Source organism: Sycon ciliatum, chromosome 5 (genome assembly GCF_964019385.1).
Source record: "Sycon ciliatum chromosome 5, ocSycCili1.1, whole genome shotgun sequence".
NCBI classification, from domain to species: Eukaryota; Metazoa; Porifera; class Calcarea; order Leucosolenida; family Sycettidae; genus Sycon; species Sycon ciliatum.
Window position 1 is genome coordinate 29,042,566 of NC_088647.1, and position 25,636 is coordinate 29,068,201.

Consider the following 25,636-nt stretch of genomic DNA (forward strand, 5'->3'; position numbering starts at 1 on the left):
ATACCTGTATCTGTCTACTCGCCACTCGCCAGTCAGTTTGTGGTCGGCCCCCCAGCTAGCCAGGCAGGCTATAGTGTGCTAGCTGTCCATGATCCATGACATCATTTTTATGCGGTACCGCACTGGGTAGATCAACTGGATGATCGCTTTCCGAAATGCTTACGAACGAGGCGTTTTCGGCACTCGGCTGCGCCGTTTGTGGTACGGGTGGCCGATTGCGATCAAAAACGTTCACCAACTGTTGAGGCGAGAAACAGCTAGCTCTTCATGTCTGCACCTGTACATGATATTGTATTTGTAGACTGCAAACAGGGAGGTGAGAACGGGAATGCATACCCCAGTGCGGAACGGGACTAAACTTCAGTCTGTAGTCTACAGACTACACACACACACACACACACACACACACACACACACACACACACACACACACACACACACACACACACACACACACACTCAATGCAGTGTACGTCTAACGCCATAACAAGGTGCTGAACACTCGCGGACACAATCAAACACATAGTGGCGAGAGCAAGACGATTGTGTGTTACACTATTATAATAGCACATTAGAGCTTGCGGTAATGTAGGTTAACACATTGCACAAGCCACCACTTCACACGCGCTCCAGCGGCTTCCAAAGAGCCCGCAGATCCCACGCTATTCATTGATGCATGTCAAGTAACACGTACATGCACGCTGTGGTGGCATGTAACATGCGTACGCCGGAACTCACCTGAACTCGCCAGCCAACCAGCCATATGCGGCTGCAGCACACATCGGAGCTTGAACCCGTAACGCATACACCATACTTCGCGCTGGCCGTATTGCTACTTCATATTTGCTTTGCTTGGGTAGTGAGAAGAACACCGGTTTGTTCCTTTCTCCTTTCTCACTCCCTTTCTCTCTCTTTCACCATGCCACGAGGCTCTGTACGAGGAAGCAGACGTGGACGCGGCCGCGGGTATGCCGTCGAGGTTACCCGTCGCCGCTCGGGTAGGGCTTCGACCTCGCCATACGCGCGGACTGACGGCATGCGCGCCTTCGCGCCTGATGCCTCCGACACACCGTCAGCAGCTAGTTCAGACTTCTGACCCCGCTCCAGGCACCGACGCGTCTATGCAGGACGAGCCCTCATTGCTCTCCCCGGACATCATTTCCTCAGCCGTTATGAAGATGAACGCCCTCCACTCTCTTCTCGAACGTGTGGAACGCCTGGAGAACAGACAGTGCTGAGTCTGATCTGGAAGCCGATCTCTCCCACGCGCGTGCTCCGCACCCGAAAGATCGCTCCCACGCTCCGAGCGTCAAGCTCCGGACCTATCCTGCCCGGAACTTCCAGTTCTATCGGAACCCCGACTTTGCCAGGACCTCCAGTTCTCTCCAAGCCCTCGGTTCTACCCACACCGCCACGTCGCGCGATTGAAAAAATCCAGCGCGGAGAGTTTGTGGAACTTGAGGAACTCTTGCTGGAAAATTTCAGCTCCCAGGGACAGGAGCCAATACAACTGGTTACAGCTGGCGGCGACATGGCTCAGCTCTCGCTCAACCTCAGCGCAAAGCACACGCGCGCGATCAACGACTTCTCGGCTTGGCTGGAGGCCTGGACGATCTACATGGGCATCGTCGTTCTTGCTCGTCCTGACCGAGCTCATGAGCTCGTCTGCTACCAGCACATACTTTGTACTGCGAACCAACAGTTCACGACGTCTGCTGTGCTGAACTATGATCGAGCATTTCGCCAACACCCCGCCAGCATGGCACTGCGCTGCGACGTGATCAATCAGACGCTGTGGAGTATTCGCCTACTCCGCTCTCCCCGTCTGTCATGCAGACGTCTGCTGTGCGGAACTATGATCGAGCATTTCGCCAACACACTGCCAGCATGGCACTGCGCTGCGACGTGATCAATCAGACGCTGTGGAGTATTCGCCTACTCCGCTCTCCCCGTCTGTCATGCAGACGTCTCCTGTGCTGAACTATGATCGAGCATTTCGCCAACACACCGCCAGCATGGCACTGCGCTGGGACGTGATCAATCAGACGCTGTGGAGTATTCGCCTACTCCGCTCTCCCCGTCTGTCATGCACCAAATGCACGCTCCAAAACAGCCGCGACCGCTGCCTGCCCACATGCCGCAGCTCAACACGCGCAGCCCTTTCCATCAGTGGCGGGCAGCACCCGCCAAGTCTGTTTTAACTTCAACCGCGGCAGGCCCTGTTCCCGCACACCCTGCGACCGTCTTTACGCCTGCAGCTCATGTGAAGACAAAGGACATGCCGCCACATCCTGCACCAGCACCACCCGCTTCAGGTGGCAGCGCCCTGCAGATAGCCACGAGAAGACTTCGAAGCCCACTGAGAAAAAGTAAGCCGACTTCCACTCCCCTGAACACTGTCCGCTTTCACACATTACTGCCCTCCTCGGAATTGTGCTGGACACGGTGCGCATGGAAGCCCGTCTCCCAGACGACAAACCGACGGACCTCCGCGAGCTCCTCAGCGAGCTGTCACGCTGCACCCAGACCACGCAACGCAAACTCGATCACTTCCTGGGGAAACTCTCCTTTGCGTCGAGCGTCGTCGTACCAGGCAGAACATTTACGCGGCGCTTATGGGATATCAACAAGAGGTTTAGCCGCGCCAAGCCCTATTTCTGTATCACTCTGACAGGCATTCCAGCAGCTGGCACCATCGGCACAGCAAGCCCCGGACACTGCAATCCGCCTCCCTCTCCTGGACTGATGCAGGAGGTCGCCGACCTGGCAGCCATGGCAATCGCCCCGACAACACGGCGCACGTACGCCACTGGCGAAAGGAAATTTACGCAATTCTGTGCGTTGCAGAGATGGACGCCCATGCCGGCTACAGACACGATGCCCAGCTGCTTCGCAGCACACCTCACACAATCGGTTCAACCACAGACAATTCATGTCTACATGGCCGCAGTACGCAACATGCATCTCGAAGCCGGATTCCGAGATCCAACGATGAATGCATTGCTGCCGCCACGTGTTATGCGAGGCATCAAGAGGACGGCGACTGACCCGGCAATCCAGCGCACTCGCCTCCCAATCACCATTGATTTGCTGCGGAAGCTCCTCAACCAACTCAGCCTGGACCAACGGCGTCACCAGCAGGACAAGGGCATGCTCAAGGCGGCAATGGTGCTCGCCTTCTTCAGATCTCTTCGATGCGCTGAATTCACTGCGCCTCCAGCCGGGTTTGACCCTGCCACTCATGCCACGCGCCAGGATGTGACTCTGGATGTCACTTAAGGACGCACATATATCCGCTTCCACATCAAGCAATCGAAGACGGACCAACTTCGTCAGGGCCATGCAGATAATCGGTAGTACCACTTCACAACCTTGCCCGGTTGCCGCCCTCCTGGCATATTTTACAGTCTGTCCGTCTGACGCCACTGACGCACTCTTCCGCTACCGCCCTGGGAGACCGCTGACCAGGCAGGCACTGACAGAAAAGCTCTGACAGCTTCTCCCACTCACGGGAACACCCAATTCACGCGATTACGCTGGTCATTCGTTCCGCATCGGTGCCGCCACAACTGCAGCCATGGCGGGTACCCCGGACTGGCTAATCAGGGCAATGGGCCGATGGAGAAGCGACAGCGTCTTGCGCTACATCAGGACAACCGACACAGACATGGCGCAGTTGACCCAAAAGCTATCAGAGGTACAAGCGCATCACACAACGCATGGAGGTATGTAAGAACCCGCCACGCGGGCACGCAACTCGCACCCATGCACGTACCCACACGGCTGACCGTTTGGAACAGCACAGCAACTTGCTCTGCTAGGATTGTGCTGACAAACTGCGCTGATAGCAACAACGGTGTCATTCACGTGCATTGCAATGTGTCACAACTTAGCATGGAGGCTGGGCAACCATGGGCCAGCTATCTCCTCTCATCTGGCAATTATCACGGCCTTCGGCCATCACACTCATACTCCCACACTCCTGCCTCCTAACGGGCATTGCACTTCGTGCGTGGGCCGTCCACACTCCGTCCATTTCATGGGCGCCCATCTCATGGGCTGCACTTTGTGCGTGGACATACATACACACTATCATACAGGCCGTCCACACTCCGCCCAGTTCATGGGTGCCCATTCATGGGCTGCACCTCGTGTGCGTGGGCCGTCCACACTCCGTCCATTTCATGGGCGCCCATCTCATGGGCTGCACTTTGTGCGTGGACATACATACACACTATCATACAGGCCGTCCACACTCCGCCCAGTTCATGGGTGCCCATTTCATGGGCTGCACCTCGTGCGTGGACTATCCTACATGATTATCACATGCCAGATTCGGTTGCCCAGCACTCCATGAATCCTCCATATGATGTGTGCTCTCCACTGGTCTGCAATAGCGAGTGCATGCGTGTTAATAGCACATTAGAGCTTGCGGTAATGTAGGTTAACACATTGCACAAGCCACCACTTCACACGCGCTCCAGCGGCTTCCAAAGAGCCCGCAGATCCCACGCTATTCATTGATGCATGTCAAGTAACACGTACATGCACGCTGTGGTGGCATGTAACATGCGTACGCCGGAACTCACCTGAACTCGCCAGCCAACCAGCCATATGCGGCTGCAGCACACATCGGAGCTTGAACCCGTAACGCATACACCATACTTCGCGCTGGCCGTATTGCTACTTCATATTTGCTTTGCTTGGGTAGTGAGAAGAACACCGGTTTGTTCCTTTCTCACCCACCCACCTCTTCCCATCTATGAATAATATTGATATCCTTGATTCAACACAGGTATCATAATTCATACAAGACGAAAATAAATAGGAGTGCTGGGCCAGCTATCTCCTCTCATCTGGCAATTATCACGGCCTTCGGCCATCACACTCATACTCCCACACTCCTGCCTCCTAACGGGCATTGCACTTCGTGCGTGGGCCGTCCACACTCCGTCCATTTCATGGGCGCCCATCTCATGGGCTGCACTTTGTGCGTGGACATACATACACACTATCATACAGGCCGTCCACACTCCGCCCAGTTCATGGGTGCCCATTCATGGGCTGCACCTCGTGTGCGTGGGCCGTCCACACTCCGTCCATTTCATGGGCGCCCATCTCATGGGCTGCACTTTGTGCGTGGACATACATACACACTATCATACAGGCCGTCCACACTCCGCCCAGTTCATGGGTGCCCATTTCATGGGCTGCACCTCGTGCGTGGACTATCCTACATGATTATCACATGCCAGATTCGGTTGCCCAGCACTCCATGAATCCTCCATATGATGTGTGCTCTCCACTGGTCTGCAATAGCGAGTGCATGCGTGTTAATGCAATGGCAAGGTTCAACTTTGAGACTCAGCTCCAAGAGATACTTGGTGTCCCAGACTCAATTTGGCTGGGATGCGTCCAAGTTGACCTGAACAAACCCGAGATAGGCCGTGGTTCGGATGCCACTGTGTATACAAGTGAGTTGGAGGGTCTACCTGTTGCTGTGAAGGTCTTACATAGTATTTTACTCCAACAGGGCAATGTCGGGCGTGCAGCTCTTCTGCAGCGATTCGGCACTGAGTGCCTAGTCATGCGGCGACTGCAGCATGAAAGAATTGTGCGACTGCTCGGGATCGGCATTGCTCCCAATCAATCTCCGTGTATAGTGGTAGAACTGATGGCCAGCTCGCTAGGTGATCGAATTGGAGTTGTTCCAAGAGAGCCATTCGCGCAAAGCCTTCAGTATCTTGTCGACACGGCGGAAGGTTTGCGTTTTCTACACGGCAAGAACATTTTGCATCGCGATTTGAAACCCCACAACATCTTGATCACGGCAGGGAGAGCCAAGATAGCTGATGTAGGTTTGGCCCGCTCTCTTCACGGTGGTCAAGGTGCAGACTTGACAACTCTGACACGGTGCCCCGGTACGCCTTATTTTATGCCGCCAGAGAGCCTGCAAGTGGGCACAACATACGACGAAAAACTGGATGTGTTTTCTCTAGGAGTGGTGATGCTGTCGCTGCTTGTGGGACGACCGCCTTCCCCAACTGAAGCTACTGTTCTGCTGGAGAATGGAACGCGGAGATCAGTTCCGGAGGGTCGCCGACGCAAAGCAGATCTGGATCGACTGGGCTCGGATCACCCACTGCATTCTCTAATCGTGTCGTGTCTGCATGATGATCCTGGATCTAGACCAACATCGGCTGATGTTCACATGCACTTACTGCAGATCTCACTTCCCTCTATGGTATGGATGTACTGACATAGTATAACATGACTTTGTACTCACTGTGCTGTACTGTTAGCATACAGCCTAGCTGGGTATACATGCAATGTTTACATGTAAATGGGCAATACAGGCTGATGCATGCCTGAATGGTGCAGCTACCAGAGCATACATTAGACCTGGCTTTGCCTATCTACACACTCATACTCTAAGAGCGCGTTCGAATTGTCACTCTTTGACTTTTCCAGGAGATTCGCTTTTCTGAAAGGTGGCCTTATTGGTCTCTTCAGAAAAAAGAACTCCTCGAAACTCCACAACCTCAACCTTGGTATAGATTTGCATAGGTCCCTTATCCAGAATGGTAACATGAAAACATAAAGTAGTGGATCAGAGCCATAAAGGGTCGTCCGTAATTAAAAAATTAAAAAACCGTTTATATACAAAAGGGGTTGGGTGGTCAGTAGTGCTGGCAGAATTTAATTTTTAGATTTTTCCGAGTCCAATTTTCATAAACTTTTTTTTTCTTCAGTGACCTTCATACAGTTGTTGCACTGGCTTTGCAGTGTACTGACTGTAATCGTCATGTCGCAAACACCAGTATCATGAACATGTAGTTGTGGACGTGCATGGCCGTTGGTAGACCTGCTAAAACAAAAACAAAAACCAGAAACAAACAAACTAGGACAGTAGCTACTAGTACAATGTACCTGACACAGGTGCAGTCAGTGACCCTGGGGTCAGGAGTTCTTTTTTTCTAGCTGGGCATTGGGATAAAGCAAAATATTAATGGGACAAAATGGCGTGGGTCGGTGGGTGGGTTAGGGACAATTTTGCACGATGACGGATTTTTTAATTTTTCGATAATTACGGACGAGACCCCTAAATCCATAAAAGCAGTGACCAGTTAGTACTACTCAATATACAGAGATTACTGCTCCACTCCGTCAATTTTGAATTCTTCCTTGCAAAATTATTGAATGCTCTCTTTCTGATTTGTGAAATTGTCTCGTTGTACTACACGGCACTGGATATTTGTGTTCTCTGTGATCCATAGGTAGAAATGCTTCAATTGGGTGCACGCAGAGCATAATACTTCATAGTGTGTGTGTGTGTATGTGTGTGTATGCGTGTGAATGTGTGTGTTTGTGTGTGAATACAATCATGTGTGTGTGTGTGTGTGTGCGTGGGTGGTGTTATTTTTTACGTGTCTGTCTAGTCCGCAGATCGCTATTTGAGTCAGTTTGCAGACATTCTGACTCAACTGCAAACGATTTCCGCACAACAGCAGGCAATCATCACCCGAGTGACAGCTGTGGAAGAGAAAGTGAACGGCATGGATGCATTGAGGGAGAGAGTTTCCACCGTTGTCACTAACCTCAGTTCACTCAGCTCCAACGTGGATACACGCTTGGCTGCAGTGGACTCACGCATTGCCACAGTGGATTCACGCTTTGCTGCCCTGGAGTCACGTGCCTCCAGACAGTTGTCACCTTCACCATCAACAGCATCATCAGCAGCGGCAGCAGTAGTTGCTGCATCTCCACCACGGAAGGTTGGTCTACTTTTGAAAGGCTTACTTTTACAAGTACAAGTTTATGCGACGGTATATCAAATTTCTCCTACAGTCTGTTGTCCTGCATCACTGGGTGTGCAGTGGTACGTGTATGACGTCATCATGCATTAGTTGAGTATAGTTGACATACACACAACACTGGTGTGTGTTCAAGTTAGAGTTTCACTATGCAGGGCAAAACCATGAGTATATATGACTAGTTATGCTACACACAAGCGGAAAAACCGTCAGAGATCAAATTCCGTTACACAATGTTTCACCGTTCAAGCAACGGATCATCAGATGGATGATCCGTTGCTTGAACGGTGAAACACTGTGTAATGGAATTTGATCTCTGACGGTTTTTCCGCTTGTGTGTGATGAAGCTCTGCCTCGCTTGCATTGAGCACTCTCCGCAGTTTGAGACCATTCCCTTGTGTGACTAGTTATGTAACAAATGATATTAGTTTAGTCCTTTCCTTCGTTTGTTTTGCTGCCAACTCCATTGTTGTTGCCTCAATGTTGAGTTGTGGTCATGGTAGTGCTTGAAACTGATTTGTCATGGACATTCCAGAGGATTGATAGAGCTGCCAATTCTGATCAATTTTTGTAGGGTTGTATAGTCAAAAATGTGTTCCCTCACCTTAGAGTGATGTATATCCCATCAACTACTCCTTATACGAAACATGAGGCCAATGAAAATTTGAAATCCAAGTATGAAGTGTATGACCATACAGCCAGGTTTGACATCACTACTTTCTCCCTCTATGGTCCTAGTGTTGATTACTGTTACTGCTCTCCTGTATTGCAGCGTGATTACACACAGATCCACAAATCAAGGTACTCATTTGGTAGATATGGCAGTGGGAGAGATCAGTTTAAAGGCCCTTGGGGACTAGCATCAAACAAAGCTGGTGACCTGATCATCTGTGACCGCAGCAACCACAGAATAAAGGTAACTGAACTCACAGTACAATGCTAACCGACAAGCACAGTTTGTATGTAAATGTCACTCTGATAGATGACCTGCTCGGGAGGGTCTGTGTGTGCATTTGTAGAATTGAAAATAAGGATCTCAATTGGTCAGGTTGAAGATGCTCAAGACTATTTCAAACAGTAGTAGACAATCCCTTGGATGAATTCTTCAAAATTCTAAATTTTACGTTATTGCACCATCCAGTTAACCTGTAAGCCCAGTGAACACAAGATAGAGAAGTTGATATAAGCAGAATGTCATTTCTCTTGCAGATTAGTTTTTCTAAACCATCAAACTGGACAAAGGTGATTATTGTAATTCACAAAAGACTTTGAATACCTGTGACACCCCACTCGTAAATATTTTCTTGGCCGAGCCATTCCAATTTTACATCACCACCGCAACGAGGACATTTCCATTGTGATATTGATATTATCTTACGCTGAAGGCAGCTACTTTGCTCCAACAGAGCTCATCAGTGGTGGTTAGTAATTGTGGAAGATCTGGGTGAAGGAATAATGTTATAAGGGGGTAAAACAGTCGCAATTGTGCGCTTTCTACGTCAAAGTTAGGCATGCTATAGGACACTGACGCTATAGGTGATAACAGATAGTGCAAGTGTGCGTTACTGGGAAATGCTTTCCGGTCGTCTGCAGTACTAGAATTGGTGCAAAATCAACAAACAAAGAGAGGTGCTACTAGTAGCCAATAGCCACTCATACGAGTGCTGAATGTCCAAACACTGCACACTTGTATTGTCACATCTGCTAAAACTGTCGGTTATCACCTAACCCCTTTGTTCGCTAGGGCATGCCACACTAGAGAGAAAGTGTGAAATTGTGAAAGTTTTCGCCTATACAACATCAATCACTCATTGTATCTTAAAGGGGAAGTTAAGGCAAAAATTAAAATTTCACCAGTTGTAGTCTTCGGGGCGCTGAGTCGAATGGTCTTGGTCTGAGAAAGCTGTAACGCTCCCTTCCTACTTGAATCCCAATCGAACTCGCGCACTTCCACCGAAACTGGGTGACTGCGCCCTACTAGATGGGGATTTGTATGCAAAATGTCACTAAAAGCGCCATTTCGTTCTTAAAAAAGCACGGATGACCGTGATTGGCCCATATGTTGTAGTCTTTTGGACGCTGAGTCGACTGGTTTTGGGTCCGAGAAAGCTGCGATGAAGCGTTCCTCCTTTATTCCCAATCGAACACGGTTGAACAAGCGGTCGCGTGCTCCTGGGTGCCCAAATCACCAGCTCACCACGCCAGCAGGCGACAACTTTCACACCAAGGTTCAACTCGAGTTCAACTCGAGTGACAGGACTGCACCCAAAAAAGGTCAAACACGCTTGTAAGTTGTACCCTGCAGGCACGGTGACCAGGTGACTGGTGTACGCAGGAGCACGTGACCGCTTGTTCAACCATGTTCGATTGGGAATAAAGGAGGAACGCTGCATCGCAGCCTTTTCGGACCAAAACCAGTCGACTCAGCGTCCAAAAGACTACAACATATGGGCCAATCGCGGTCATCCGTGCTTTTATAAGAACGAAATGGCGCTTTTAGTGACATTTTGCATACACATCCCCATCTAGTAGGGCGCAGTCACCCAGTTTCGGTGGAAGTGCGCGAGTTCGATTGGGATTAAAGTAGGAAAGGAGCGTCTCAGCTTCCTCGGACCACGACCACTCGACTCAGAACCCAGAAGATGTTGGACCGAAAAGGTATCTGGAGGGTCTGGAAAGTCAATATCTCAACTAAATTGTCCTGGCTGAGGTGGTGACGTGCACGTGGAATGGGGTGGCTGACAGCACATTGGGTGTGTACATGTATGTGTGACTGACATTTTTGGACGAGCTTTTCGCTAGATTCACACTATAGCACTGCAACCAAATGTTTACTACATGTATGTTTGGATCTGGGCTATGTATGGGTGCATGGTTGTGTTAACGTTTGTAAATTGTATTCCTTTTTGTCAATACACTTAGATACACGGTGTTGATGGCCGGTTCAAGCAGACGACTGGTCAGGAGGGTACAAACTGTGGAGAGTTCCGTGGCCCAGCAGCCGTGCATGTAACAGATGATGAACGAGTGATCATTGTTGATACTTCCAACAACCGACTACAGGTATGGTCTTGGTGTTCCAATCATGTTGTAAGGATTACATGTAAACAGTAGCCTCTTTTACGTGCAAAATTGATCAACAATGCAGTAAAGCCAGCTGCTCAGAAAAACTTCAAAAAGGCCTAGAGACACAAAAGAGAAAACAGGAACACGGTGGGGGAGGGGGGGGGGGGCGTCCGTAAATTCATGTATTTACTTAGAGACGTCAAATAGGCGTTTCTTTCTTAAGGGGGCAGCCTACCCATAAATTTCATATGGCATTCAATTGACCGTAACTTTGGTGTTTCTCAATGGATTTGAGTGAAATTTTGATCACACACTCCTGCCACTATGCTGGCCCTCAGGACATGATTTACAAGTTCTTGCGCCTCACTGACAGGCTTTCCAGGCCGGAAAAACTCAAATTTCCGGCATAGTGCCACGGTGTGCGAGCCATCCAGGAGCCAAACAAATGCATTTACAATTTTTTCACATTTTCGTGCTCATTCTGTTCGTGCGCGGGACTCAAACCTAGAACAAGTCCAGAAGCAGCCATGGGTGATGGGGTAGGGCCCCTCAACGAGGCCCTGGAATCTGTCACAACGGAACTAGTGGGTGTTCTCTCACACACTCCCACAGACCCAAGTCAATTTTTGAATTTTTTTAGGTTTAGCACGTGCTACGAGGTCGTACCTTTGATAGAACATCCAGTGCTGGGACGTCCACAGCAAGCCATTTCCACAGCGCTGCACACCAAATCCAGGATACCCTCAGAAACCGGCAAAGACTACCACTCACGTTTCACTACTGCCTAGTACTGAATCCTACCTGACTTCTTGACACGACTCAAACTTGCCAAAGTCACTAAATCAACGTCAACTACAATAATCAAGCCACATATCTGCAACGTCACGAGGGTGCTGGCAAAAGTCCTGCTGCACGGCGGCGGGCTTCGCCCGCTGCCGTGCAGCCCAATACGTGGCTCAAAAACCTGATTTTTTGGACTTGGAGCAAAATTCTGCACACTTTCACGTGTTTCCATGATACGACAAGTTGCGCACGGTCTGCTCACATTCAAATACAGTGCTGCCAACAAATGACAGTGTGCAACAAAAAAATCTTTCCTTGCAAAGGCACATTTTCGGCCATAACTCTTGAACTGCCGGTCAGATCGGGACACAATTTTCAGAGAATTTGCAGCTATTCATGCCCTTTCAACTGACGTAGCACTCAATATGAATTTACAAATTCGATTTTTCAGCGAATTTTTGGGTAGTCTGCCACCTTAACCCACCCACCCCCAGCAAGGCCCCCGAAAGTGCAGATAATACCACTCATAATAAACACCATGCTATGAACACATAATTTATACAGTACAGTCGACTCCACTTATAACGAACTCGCATATTAACGAATTTCGTGATATAGCTAACCCTTGTCCTTGTCTCTGTTTGAAACCATACAAAATGTGACCCATTATAGCGAAGGTACAGCAGCGTTTTCGTTATAACGAACCAAATCTTATAGGTCCGCATGTACATGTAAAGCAAGTGCACCTGAGTCATACTGTCATGGGCTACATGTCCACCTGAACCTGAAACCAAGCCCAAGGATCCTGTTTTACACCTACAAGTCTGCTGGTAGCTGCCTGTCACTGCATGCAAGCGCATGTTTCTGGGAGTACAGAGTATGGCTGTGTATGTGTCCCTGTCTACTCTGCTGTGATGCGTGTAGTGCAGTGTAGTGCATCTCAACGCCTACCTGTACTAGCTGTAGCACTGCTACATCATGTACATGTACACACGCGGTATGGTATGCATGCACTCCGAAATGTATTTTTTAGAAACGCCTTGTTGGCGAACCAACCACAAACGCCGGTTAGACGTCTATAAGTAAATACATGTGTTTACAGACGACCCCTGAGCAATCAACAACATACAATTACACATACATGTACATTTTACACAAACTATGTTGTCATTGGATACCCACATTATAACCCATGCAGAAGTAAATACCTCTTTGTAATACAATTTTATTGAAATGGTTTTCTTGCTGCAATGATGAGCACTTACTAACTAATGGCTCATGTTGCGAGCAAACCCTGTATTTGTTGGGCAGCACCACTGTTATTTCACACACACTCTCTCCTCTTCATACATTGGCCCACACATGTTAACACCCAAACACACACTTACACTAACATACACCCACACACGCTCAACCACCCACCCACAGAATACAAACTCAAAAACCTGTACATACCTGCATACCTGCATACATGCATTCCCTCTCAAGTGCACATAGAACCACACACACTGCCAACTTGTGACATTTCATGGCCAAAGGCGATGAAAGGCTTATAGAGCAGATGACAGGTAGAACACAGGATTGAGCCACATTGCAAGGAGATAGAATGTGTTGCGCCTCCAGAAATGTTTGGCAAGCAAGATAGCAGAGTTTGGAGACGAATAATCAACAGAACAATGAAGCAGACTATCGCCATTGTTGGTGGTATTAGTCAGTATGGAGAAGCCTAATTCATGACCGTCGTTAACCACTACATTCTGCCCACCAGCCGTCTCAGACCGACAGAAGATGGGGATGTCCCTAGCCGCAGTTTGAAGTCATGAGCAGCCGCATCCCATCACCTGTTTTTTTACTTGGACCACATCTCAAACGATTATGGGGCGGCTGTCCAAACAGGAGTTGATTGGAAATCTAGGAGGTTTGGCATCCTGGCAAGGTGACCTAGCCCCTCAGGGCAATGCTGGCCAAAACATGTTGAAATGCCTGGTTTCAAGGTCTGCTTTCAGCGGAGTCCAGCACTCAGTACTATACATAAGGATGGAGGCTATACAGGAAAGGTTTAGATGTCATTTGGTGCACAGGGACAGGTTTTGTGTACAAAAACACATCACAGTTCACAAAAGGTATTGTGTGCTTCAACATTGCGCCGGCGCAATTCTCTTTTAGTGAGTAAACCGGTGTAGCAACAGAACCAAGGTAGAGAGGAATAGGGGCAAATCCTCTGTTGCCTTCCCTTTCACAACAACAATGTTGCCGATGTCAGATGGTGTGATGTTCCTGTCGGCCACAAGGAATTTTTTATCTTGTCGACATTGATATTTAGAGGGCCCAATTAGAGACAAACAGACACATCCGGCAACGCACAGACCCCCCCCACAAAAACACACCTGAACACACATGCATGCACACACACACACACACACACACACACACACACCATTGCCATTGACCATTTGACGCCCATCGCCGGAGGCGATGATAGCGATGCTACAGCAGAAGCCATAGCAGCTTGTGCTGGGGGGGGGGGACACACACACACACATACACACACATGCGCGCACGCACACACACACCAGGGTCGGATCCAGGATTTTTCCAATGGGGGTTCAATTTTTCCCACCCTACCCACAATGACGAAATGATGAGTCATTGATGACACACACATGTATAACAGGTTCACACGTTCGCGTTATCGGTACAGCACGACAGCCCACATGTACTGTATATTGCATCCTGTACTTGAATATGCCAGCTATACAAATGAAACTTCATTTCCCTTATTTTTACACTCTGCAGCTAAAACATTATTAAAGACACGCAGCACAAGGAAGAAATTTTCAATTTCTTTGCTGCAGAATAGGTGATTGGTACTTTCTCCAGCAGCTCGTCTGTAATGATTGTCCGTAATATTGTACTCCGAGCCGCCTGACGTTGACTCCACTGTACAGTAGGTTCCATAAGGCAGGCTTCCTGCATCGTTTGTGTCTCAGTCATAATAGTCCCTAGTTCGGAGAAATTTTGATTATTGGATGATGGGACGTTGAATTTGAAGGTGATTTCCAAAGTTTCGCTCTTTGTTTTACCTTCGACACTAGTGGCTGCACTTTTCTTTGGAGTGTCATCAAAATTCAATGGCAGCTGGTCTTGAGCCTGCCTCTTTAGACGCTTGGACGAACTCGAAGACAGATCAAAAAGCACGAGCCGCGATGACAATTACAGCACTGCACGGCCACTATTCAGAAACTAGTATTTGAAACTTACTTTCGAAGTTTCCGCAGCAGCTCAACAAATGCATGCACCTCTTTCTCCGAAGCGAACGCGTAGCTGTATATTCAGTGCAGATTTACTTTACTTTGTATTATCTACGTTCAACACAACAAAGTACAATGTCATATAGATATACCAAGCTGCATAGCTAGCGGACCGCTCTGGCCTGAGTCCACTGGGCCATAGCATGGGGCGGGCACGTCACATGGGCATGCATGGGTTAGTGGTCATACCCGAACTATGGTCTGAAAAATCAGGGGGTTCGTTCGACCCCCCCCCCCCCCTGGATCCACCCCTGCACACACACACACGCGCACGCACACACACAGATACACACACACACACACACACACACACACACACATACACACACACACACACCTGAACACACCTGAAAACACACACACGCACACCCATACACACACACATGTACGAATATACTACTTCGAAGTAGCCTTATGCGAGTGTTTTTTTTCTACACTTTGTCATGAATAATCACCACCTCGTTTACTACCCTTTTTACTTAGTTTTATAACATTATTTTATCAGCAACTCTCATGTGTCTAATGTATCACCACGCGACTACGTTTAACCTTTGTTTATTGGCCGCTTACCCATATTTCCGAAAATTCCATTGATGACCGGAGCAGAGAATCGATTCTGGAATTACACACCCGTTTTAACTCTAACCATGTTCACTTCCATGGTAATGCCTGTGGCACTAATACTGCTTATAGCGTGAATTAACCTTTCGTCTCCTCGAAAACTGGTCCAAAGCATTTATTTTCCATTTCTAAATCATCTTGCTTTCTCCTGTCCATCTCCATGCCCCCTCTGCAGATCACTGACGAGGACTTCTCCGAGTTCAGCACCATAGGAAGGCATGAATCAGGAATTGGCGAGTTCAATTTCCCAACTGGTGTTGTCGAAGTGAACCACAGCGCACTGGGCCAGTGCCTTGCTGTGACGGATACAGGGAATCATCGGGTTCAAGTAATAACCAGACAGTACACACTGTACATGTACAGTTGTATTGTGTAAAATCCCTCTCCTACCCACTAACAGTGTACTGTGCTATACATAAAGATAGAACTAGCCTATATCACTGTTCAGCATCAAGTTGTGGGACTGTTTTCAATCATGTAACAGCAGCTCAATCATATACTCTTAACACAGTACAATCCCAGTTGATAATTTTAGGATGGAAGTCGATTATAACATAATTATGCATTTGCAAGCGTGCATGTGTGTGTGTTGGGAGGGGGGGGGGGGGAGGTAAGTGCTGTCAAACCCTTTTCTGCACCATGTCCTAAACCACTCACACATGTGTGGTGAGCCTCTAAGTGGAATAATTTCTCCGAAGTCCATCCAGAGTAAGTCGATTTCAGTATAAGTTATCTTCCGTTGGATGGATCGATAGCCAATCCATCATTTCAAGATTCCTTTGAATCCCTTGCCCTTCAAGCTTTGGAAATGAGCACGTAAAAGGACAAGCGCATTGGTATGCAGGTCGGGGGCATTGGTGTGACGTGGGTGGGTGGAGCCGTTTGAGTGGGGGGGGGGGCTTGAGGGTGTGTACACGATTGTGTGTGTGCATGTGTGTGTTTGTGCGTGTGCACTGTGTGTATGTGCGAGCATGTGTGTGTGCGTGTGTGTGTTTGTGTGTAGTGTAGTGTGTGCGAGTATGTGCAAGCATTTGTGTGTGTGTATGTGTGTGTGTGTGTGTGTGTGTGTGTGTCTGTGTGTGCGTGTGTGCGTGAGTGCGTGTATGTATGAATATGCATGTGGGTTCCATTGGCATACCGGTACATCACTACATGTTTGTGTTTTAGAAAGCTTCATAAAGCTCTGTCACAGCCCAACCACCAAATCTAGTTACAAGTTGTGTGCAAATGAATTACATATCTCACAGGTTTACACACACACTTGAGAGGAACCAAAAGCGTTTCTGCTGTAACTCTGAGTTTCGCGGTTTTAATCGATCATCAGACAACAACTCACAGGTGTATATTCTTCTATGTACACTGGTACTGTACAGATTGTGCCATGCAGTGGTGAGACAGGATATGCGTTTGGAACAAGAGGTAGTGGTCAAGGCCAATTTCAAGATCCAAGAGGCATCGCAGTGTACCTCAACAGGTTGTTTATTGCTGATAGTGGCAACGATCGCATCCAGGTATGTTATCATGTTCAGCTGGCAACAACAGCAACAATCACACCGAAGACGACAACATTCGCAATGACAACGACGGCAACAACGATGATGACAACAGAGACGACGGCGACAACAACAACAACAACAACAACAACAACAACAACAACAACAACAACAACAACAACAACAACAACAACAACAACAACAACAACAACAACAACAACAACAACAACAACAACAACAACAACAACAACAACAACAACAACAACAACAACAACAACAACAACAACAACAACAACAACAACAACAACAACAACAACAACAACAACAACAACAACAACAACAACAACAACAACAACAACAACAACAACAACAACAACAACAACAACAACAACAACAACAACAACAACAACAACAACAACAACAACAACAACAACAACAACAACAACAACAACAACAACAACAACAACTACTACTAAATCTACTACACCAGCAGCAGCAATGGAAGCAGTAGCAAGTTCAGCTTCATAATTATCTTTGGGACAGGTATTTGTAGGTGGTTGTTCCCAACTTTGGTGCTTACACTTCATTCTGATTGACTTGACAATTGACTGACTCATGACTGCCGTCTAGATACCATGATCAGCAAGTAGAATGTTTGACTCAGAAAATCTGCAAAAAAAGTGCCACCCTCTGCTATATGCAGTGTTCCGGGGAATTCCCCCTGTATCAGCTGTGAACGTTACTGTAATCGGTGCTCTGAGAGCACTGCAAAATGTGTTGCTCTCTGGCAAGAGCCGAGATCCAAAGTTTGGAGTAGCCACCTTCTTCAATTAAATCCACTGAAATTGCAATATCTACATGTAGATCTGGAATTATATTATTTCTTTTTTGCATGTCTAATTTGCATGAGACTTTACTGGTATTGACAACCCATCTATCGGAATATACACTGGACAGGGTCGGGCAGGAAAATACTCATCCAATCAGAAATGAATGTGTACGTTAGGCAAGTGCTTGTTGGCCATGTTCGCCTGTTACTTGTCCTTTTCAGTGTAAGAGTGTATAGGCTGATGTGAAGTTAGACTCTTAAACATCATGTCTATACATCATGTCACAAACCAAACAGTGTCTGTGCTACAATAAATACATACATAGTAATCAAATGTTGGTGCCAGGTCCATGTTTTACCTCAGGTTTTGAGTTTTTACACTTGCACACCAGTAACTTTATCATCATTACAGTCATAATGATAGTAGCTATGCACTGTGTGTTGGAGTATTATTTTTACACTCCTGTTATATCTATACTCTTACTGTCACCACAGTGGTGTGTGTGAATGTTCAATTTTTTTATTCCTGCAAAAGGTGATGACCGTCGATGGAGAGTATATCACTTCGTTCGGTTCTTGGGGCAGCGCTTTTGGTCAGCTGCAGGAACCGGAAAGTGTCACTACAGATACCTACGGCAATGTACTAGTCGCAGATTCTGGCAATGGACGTGTTATGGTAAGGGAGAGCTTGTTGTCGTGTTCTTCTTTCTAAATACCTACAGGCAGAGAGTAGTACCCAGTACATATACAACAGTGGAGCATGGTCAGTTTGTTGCTAGTCTGTGATTCATGGTCAGTACAATCATCAGACAACACTGATATGAACACAGGAAGTGATGTACACTGCATGCACAGAGTACAAGTAAAGCAAGAGTACATTAGCTCTTACAGTTCAAAAAACAAGGGTACATTCTACTCTTACACTACTTTCTTGTATAAAAGTGTGTCTCACATGTAAGCTTGCAATGAATACTAGTACTAGCATGATTTGCAAAATGGTACCTCTGGCACATATGCTTTAGGGTTTACCTAGTGTCCATGCATACTCAGACTGTGTGGAGTGCTGAATGTCTGGAGAACAGAGCAAGGAACACAGTGGAAACACATCAATGCTACAACCAAGTCTTGGATGTACTGTAGCTGTGTTCTTACTGTATGCTTGGCTTGCATGTTGAAATTTAGAGAAATGCCTAATCAGTTAAAGTAGAATTTAAGTACTTGTATAGGAGTATGCCTTCGAAGCCCATCTCTACAGTGAAACCAGTCTAATACGACCACTCAAGGGACCTTCCAAATGTGGTCTCTGTTACCAGGTGGTCGCCGTATCCAGGGTCAATTGACTGGAAATAGCATCGTTTGGTCCTGGTTGCAGTGGTCTTCTAGGACAGGTGGTCACCTTATCCGAGTGGCCGCCTTGACAGGTTTTACTGCACTTGAAATATACGTGCCATGTTGTGGTGGATTCAGTTTACGCCGGGGTAAGAGGACGTTGTTTGAGGTAACGTTACTGAATCCCTGACCGAAATTGTCTCCATGTTGCTGGTTTGACGCATAATCATCTTTCAATGAATGTAAACATACTTCAGAAGTAGCAAAGTGGTTTACACACCTAGCAGTAATACATCCAAAGAGAAGCCGGTGTGCCTTATACTACGATGGTCAAATCAACAGTAGTAAATGGGAAAGATTTTTCTATTTGGTGCCAAACAATTCAAAATGTTCAGATGGGGCTTTTTAGTCCAGTCCGGCTAATACTCCAGTGCGGCTTATACTCTAGCGTGGCTTATACTCTAGTGCGGCTTATACTCCAGTGTGGCTTATACTCCAGTGTGGCCTATACTCCAGTGTGGCTTATACTCAAGTGTTGCTAATATATGCCAGTGCGGCTTATACTCCAGTGCGGCGTATACTCCAGTGTGGCTTATACTCCATTGTGTCTTATACTCCAGTGCGGCTTATACTCCAGTGTGGCTGATACTCCAGTGTGGCTTATACTCCAGTGTGGCTTATACTCCAGTGTGGCTTATACTTCAGTGTGGCTTATACTCCAGTGTGGATCATACCCCAGTGCGGCTTATATTCCAGTGTGGCTTAACCATGCTAACCCATACCTTCCATGATACCATCATCCATAAATGAGTTGCGCAGCATTCATGCACCCGCCATGCATCATTCACGTATCACCCGTACATCATTCATGCATCCTCCATACATCATTAATGCATCCTCCATACAGCATCCATCCATCATTCATACATCATCCATACACCACCATGCATCAACTATCTATAATACGTGGAATTCATGTACACTGACCAGTGTTGTCCATGTTCTGTGCAGGTATATGCCGCAGAAACTTACACACCACTGGCTGAGTTTGGAAAAGGAGAGCTGGACGATCCGATGGGTGCCTGCGTGACAAGTGAGGGTTTAGTAGCTGTTTCCGATTGGGGTGTTCACAAGATTTTCGTGTTTTGAAGGTTTCTTGTTAGACACCTGTCATCAGTCACTTGCTCACACTTTTTTATGCATCATAACGTAAATGACCACAGCGTGACACAAACTGAACTTGTATCCCATCCTACTCCTCTGCTCTCTCCCCCCCCCTCCTCCCCAACACACGCACACACACAAACACAAACACACACACACACACACACATACACACACATAAACACAACCCCTTAATTGTACATCCTCAATAATTTTCAGTTGCCTTTTCTACACTTCTCATTGAGAATTTTGTTTTCCTCCACTCATCCGCCGCCTTGCTTGGTGACGTGTTCTATCTTACAGCACTCTCACATGAGCTGAACACATCTCACGTACTTTATACCACAGTACTTCGATTTCTTTAATGGATTAGGTAGATGCCGCAACAGTTATTCCACTCCAGTTATTCTTAGGTAGCTTCTGGTTCCCGGTGTTTATTAACCCGGGTATCTCAGAAAAGAACGTTTGCAATTGCTAGAATGCCATTTGTATCCAGTGGTGGATATATTTTTGCTTTGGTTCTTTCCTCATCGTTTTTATCCTTGGCTCTCCATCTGAGTTCATTATACATTATAATGTACGCTGTAATAGTTCTGATTTTTTTTAACATTTTACTTGTTAGATTGTTTTGTAGCAGATAAATCATATTCCCCTCTTCGGTTCTACGTATCCATGAACCTTCCAAGTTGGAAGGTTGTTGGTTTGCGCACTGGAGATGTGCTAGAGCTAGATCTCGGGTCGTTGAATGTCTCAGTACTGAGTCAGTAGCCTGTCAGTTTTGTGCCCTATTATCGCACTTTCTGACCGTTTATTATCTTGTTACAGTCGTGGATAGTTGCTGCATAACTCGTTCTCATGTGTTTCTTCTCTTCTTTACATTAATCATATGATTAGGATATCTATGCAACAGTTAGTTTGAATTGTTCACATCGACATCACGTTTTCCTTGTACTGATTCTGTCCACTCACGTGGTTGGTGCACATGGTACATGTCGCATGTGCATGTGTTTGTGCGTGCGTGCCTGCGCACGTGTGCACGCAGGCGTGCGTGCGCGCGCATGCACGCCCCGTGCATGTATGTGCGTGTGTGTGTGCATGGGTGCGTGTATGTTTGTGTATGTGTGTGTGTGTGCAGGCGCGTGCTCGGCGATGGGCACGGGGGGCACGTGCACCCCCCCCCCAAAATTTCAATCTGGGTAATTGCAATTGTAATGTATGCAAATATGCTCTAAAATTCAAGAAAGGTTGCAAGCAAATTGCAGAAAATTGCCGGGGGGGGGCTCCCCTCGGCTCCCGTGCACCCCCTCTATTTGGGGGGCCGAGCACGCCCCTGGTGTGTGTGTGCGTGTGTTTGTGTGGTGTGGCTACAAAAACCCACTTCATACCTGTGTGGTGTGGACCACTGAGGCTGAATAGTTGAGGTCAATTCTTCAGCCTTGCAAGCTGTTGAATGGTGCAATCCCCGCACAAGTTGCTATTGCTATTGCTTCTGCCGTAGCACCGCTACAATGCATCGCCTCCAGCCACAGGCGTCAAAAAGTCAAAGGTGTTTTGTGTGTGTGGGCGGGGGGGGGGGTGCGTGTGTGTGTATGTGTGCGTGTTGATTGTGTTGAAAATAACGTTCAAGGTAGTAGTACCAGTGTTTGTAATGTTTTCTTCCATTAATGCAGTATCCTGTGTATAGCGGTGACCTCATAACGTGAACAGCATCCATACTGTATAGATAGTACTGTTTTGACCATAGCAAAGTCAACTCCTGATATAACCAACACCATTGTACAGGAGAATTACTTCTCTATAGGCCAGGTTCTTTATAACCGAAATGCCCTCACACCATGCAAGCAACACAGCATGTAGCTCATGACAGTATGATTGGTTTAATATGTGAGACATTGCACTGCCGGACGGGCAATGTAGTTAACATGCCGCCCCACAAGATGAAGAGATATGGTGGTTCCTTATCAACGAAAATTATTCGATATACTATAAAAGATCAATTTTTTTGTATGGGTTTAAACAGGGACATGGACTCTGATTCGCTGTAATCACGAAATTGCCCACAAGAAAACTCGAGGCATAAGTAACTTCTTCCTCCTGTGTCGCAAATCCTATGGCTTTTATAGCTAAGTCCATGCTAAATACCCACTCCCGAAACAAATTTGCCTCACCGTGAAATGCTGGGGGCTCCTTGACATGGCGCTTGGTAATATTATCGCGAGGGTGTTCTCTGGTGCTTAGCCCTGTGCTGGATGGGACTTGAAATGGTCTCGCAGGAGTTGGAGTGATGGCGGCCACGAGTCGTCGCAACTCTTGTAGAGCCAGGTACGCGGTCACGGCGATGACGGTCAGCAGGAGCGGAAGGCCAGTACTAGTCAGGTCCATGGAAATCATCCTCTCTGCTACCAGTGTAACCGGCTACTGCGGGTTGAGGAAAAGAATCATCTTTATTCGTACTGCACAGGGTTATGATGTAAAGGTGTCAACTAGATAGGCGGGATGGTAGGTGATAGGCCGAAGGGCCGTTGATAGAGGGGATAGGAGTGTGAACAGCAGGTAACACTGTTACAGTGACACCAGCGGCGCCTCCTAAGAAACGGAATGCCGGGAGCAGTTTGGTAAAGTTGACATCCATGGGCTTCTCATTGGGGAATGAAGGATGCATGCAGGCTTCCTGCACGATATCCTTAGTCCTTGCATTTTTTGTGCAGTATCCTTGGGAGGAGGAGACTTTGTGACTCGCATTGTATGTCTCCTGGTCTCTCTGGGTCCTCCATATACAAATGTACAAAGCAGGTCGACTCTATGCTTGTACACACATACATGTAGCTGACCATTCCAGGCGAGCATGGCGGAGCCCTGGAGCTATTCTGGATGCCGTGAATGACATAGTGTGAATCCGATCTGAGGGAGAACTGAACTACACGATAAGAACGTGCGACGGCATGTAGTGGAACGAGCAATGCGTGTACAGAATGATACATGTCCATGTACACCAGACAACAGCTGATGCAGCACAGTACAGCACTACTACACTGTATTCTCCACGGGTGTCGGAAGAGTTCAACTCCTCAGGATCACACAATGACATGGATTCTGAATACATGTACTGGTGTTGTCGACAGACACCTAGAGCTTGTAATCGTTGTTATAGTCTACATGAAGAACAACCGGAAGATGTTGATATCGAGCATTTTTAAGCGGTAGGAAACAGTGCTGAAGGACATATGCATCACTACTGATAATAACCGCGACAGAGCTATCATGCACACAACCGGAAACTGCTATATCTCGCGTACGTGTCATTCTCGTTTCGACGTGCCCAGATCACCCCACTGGCCTTTTGCGACTTTGGCTGCATTGTGGCGCGCAGCAAGTGTATGAGGGTCAGTGTGTTACTAAACTATTGTCTACCTTGGCATTAGCATTATGCATCTGTCAAGCCAGAGCCAGAAATGTTACTGCTGTCCAAACACTTGATCTCGCCTCTTGGATTGTCATGAGAAAGCTCAGGCGTCAATTAGCACCTAACGTTGCATGTAGTCCTGTGCCAACACTTAAGAACAATGACACAACACAGTTGATGGCCTGTTTACTAAGCTCGAGGTCTCCATGTTCACATAATGTATTTACATCAAATCGAATTCAAGACCCAAAATTAATGATCCTTGCCAATAGAAACATCACTATGAATCAGTGAGTAGTAAAATATCGGGTATTGTACTACTCCCTGATATGAACAGCTTGTGCGAAGTAAACAACAAACATGCTTTCCTGAAGATAGAACACTTATCACCCGATCATTAGGTCGTTGAATGTCAGCATCACATCAGTCAGTATTATGATAGCTGTTGCACCTTCCCACGGCGGTTCCGGAAAACTCGCCTTCCAGCCGAGTCTAGCCCTTTCCCAAAGGTGCTCTTTTAATTCGCACTTAGTGCTTTTCGCGTCCCTCAAAATATGCTGAAAAAGTGCTCTTTTTTCAGTGAAGCATAGCCATGATACATGTTAAGATGCATGTATGAATCCAAGCTGAGAAATGAATACGCACTCTTCCATTTAAGGGTCCACGACAGGCAAAACAGGAAGTAAATTTCAAAAAAAACCACTTTTTACATCATTGTGTACACCGGGTACCGGGTACAAGCTTCACCAACTTGTTGCCCCCCCCCCCCCAAAAAAGCGGCGTGCCAAGGCCCATCGAGCACTCGGAAACTGTGTTCGCATGCATGAGCAAACAGATTTTAGCACTTTTTCAGCTAAAAAAGCTCAAAAGGGCGATATTCACCAAAAACACAATAAAGGGCGAAAGAAAAGGGCTTTTCCAAAAAGGGCCAAAAAGGGCCAAAAAGAACGAGCACCTTTGGGAAAGGGCTAGCCGAGTCTCACGCAAACCGTGAAATATAATATTTATTTGCACCTTCTGACTACACAACATCTTACTTATAACTGTTAGTGTTAGTGTTGGACACAAACTACAGATAACATGTTACATTTTGGTCATTTCCTTTAAAAATAGAACAATTACCAAATACATTTTTGCTATGTCTATTATAAAGAAAGGCATGGGAGGGTAAGCAGGTTATGCATGTTCATCATGATGTAGTCGAAGTGCTACAACATGCGCTCTCCGGCCGACCTCATTCAGCACATGAGCCTGCAAAACGACTCAAAGTTAGAGTAGATAATGTATTACAAGTGACATGTATGATGTAGAATTCCTCCATGCAGCTTTTTCAATCACACAAATCACTTCAATATAGGTACAGTGAAACCTGTCTAAGACGACCACTCAAGGGACCTTCTAAATGTGGTCTCTGTTACCAGGTGGTCTCCTTATCGAGGGTCATTTGACTGGAAATAGCATCCTGGTTTCGGTGGTCTTCTTCGACAGGTGGTCGCCCCCCCCCCCCCGAGTGGTCGCCTTGACAGGTTTTACAGTAGAGAAATTAAAAAAATGGGGAATGTACATGCCATTATAATAGAACACCTTGGAGTCGTGTTGCTGGCTGGCGTGGCGAGTGGAGTCGCCACAACAGAGTGCATGTGCTGGAGTTGGGACTAAATGCCTATTGCAGTACAGAGAGTAAAGGCTCAGTTCTGCTTGCCGTGCGTAACTCAAACTTTCTGACTCACTTGATGCAAACATGTAGCTGAGAAACATGCATTGGTTGCGGAAGAAGGAAAGCTGTCAAGAATGCATCAGAGGTTTAAATCTACAATCACGTA

At 47.1% G+C, this 25,636-nt stretch overlaps 1 protein-coding gene across 1 annotated transcript in view; it reads left to right on the top strand.

Moving 5' to 3' along the window:
• Window positions 1-21,348, top strand: part of LOC135818259 (uncharacterized) — a 202,863-nt gene extending 181,515 nt beyond the window's left edge. The window contains exons 4-8 of the mRNA XM_065331615.1: window positions 10,737-10,877; window positions 15,771-15,923; window positions 16,969-17,106; window positions 18,453-18,593; window positions 20,258-21,348. Of these exons, the coding sequence (XP_065187687.1) occupies window positions 10,737-10,877; window positions 15,771-15,923; window positions 16,969-17,106; window positions 18,453-18,593; window positions 20,258-20,395 (711 nt within the window). The 3' untranslated portion in view covers window positions 20,396-21,348. The remainder of the gene's footprint in view (window positions 1-10,736; window positions 10,878-15,770; window positions 15,924-16,968; window positions 17,107-18,452; window positions 18,594-20,257) is intronic.
• The last annotated feature ends 4,288 nt before the right edge of the window (window positions 21,349-25,636 follow it).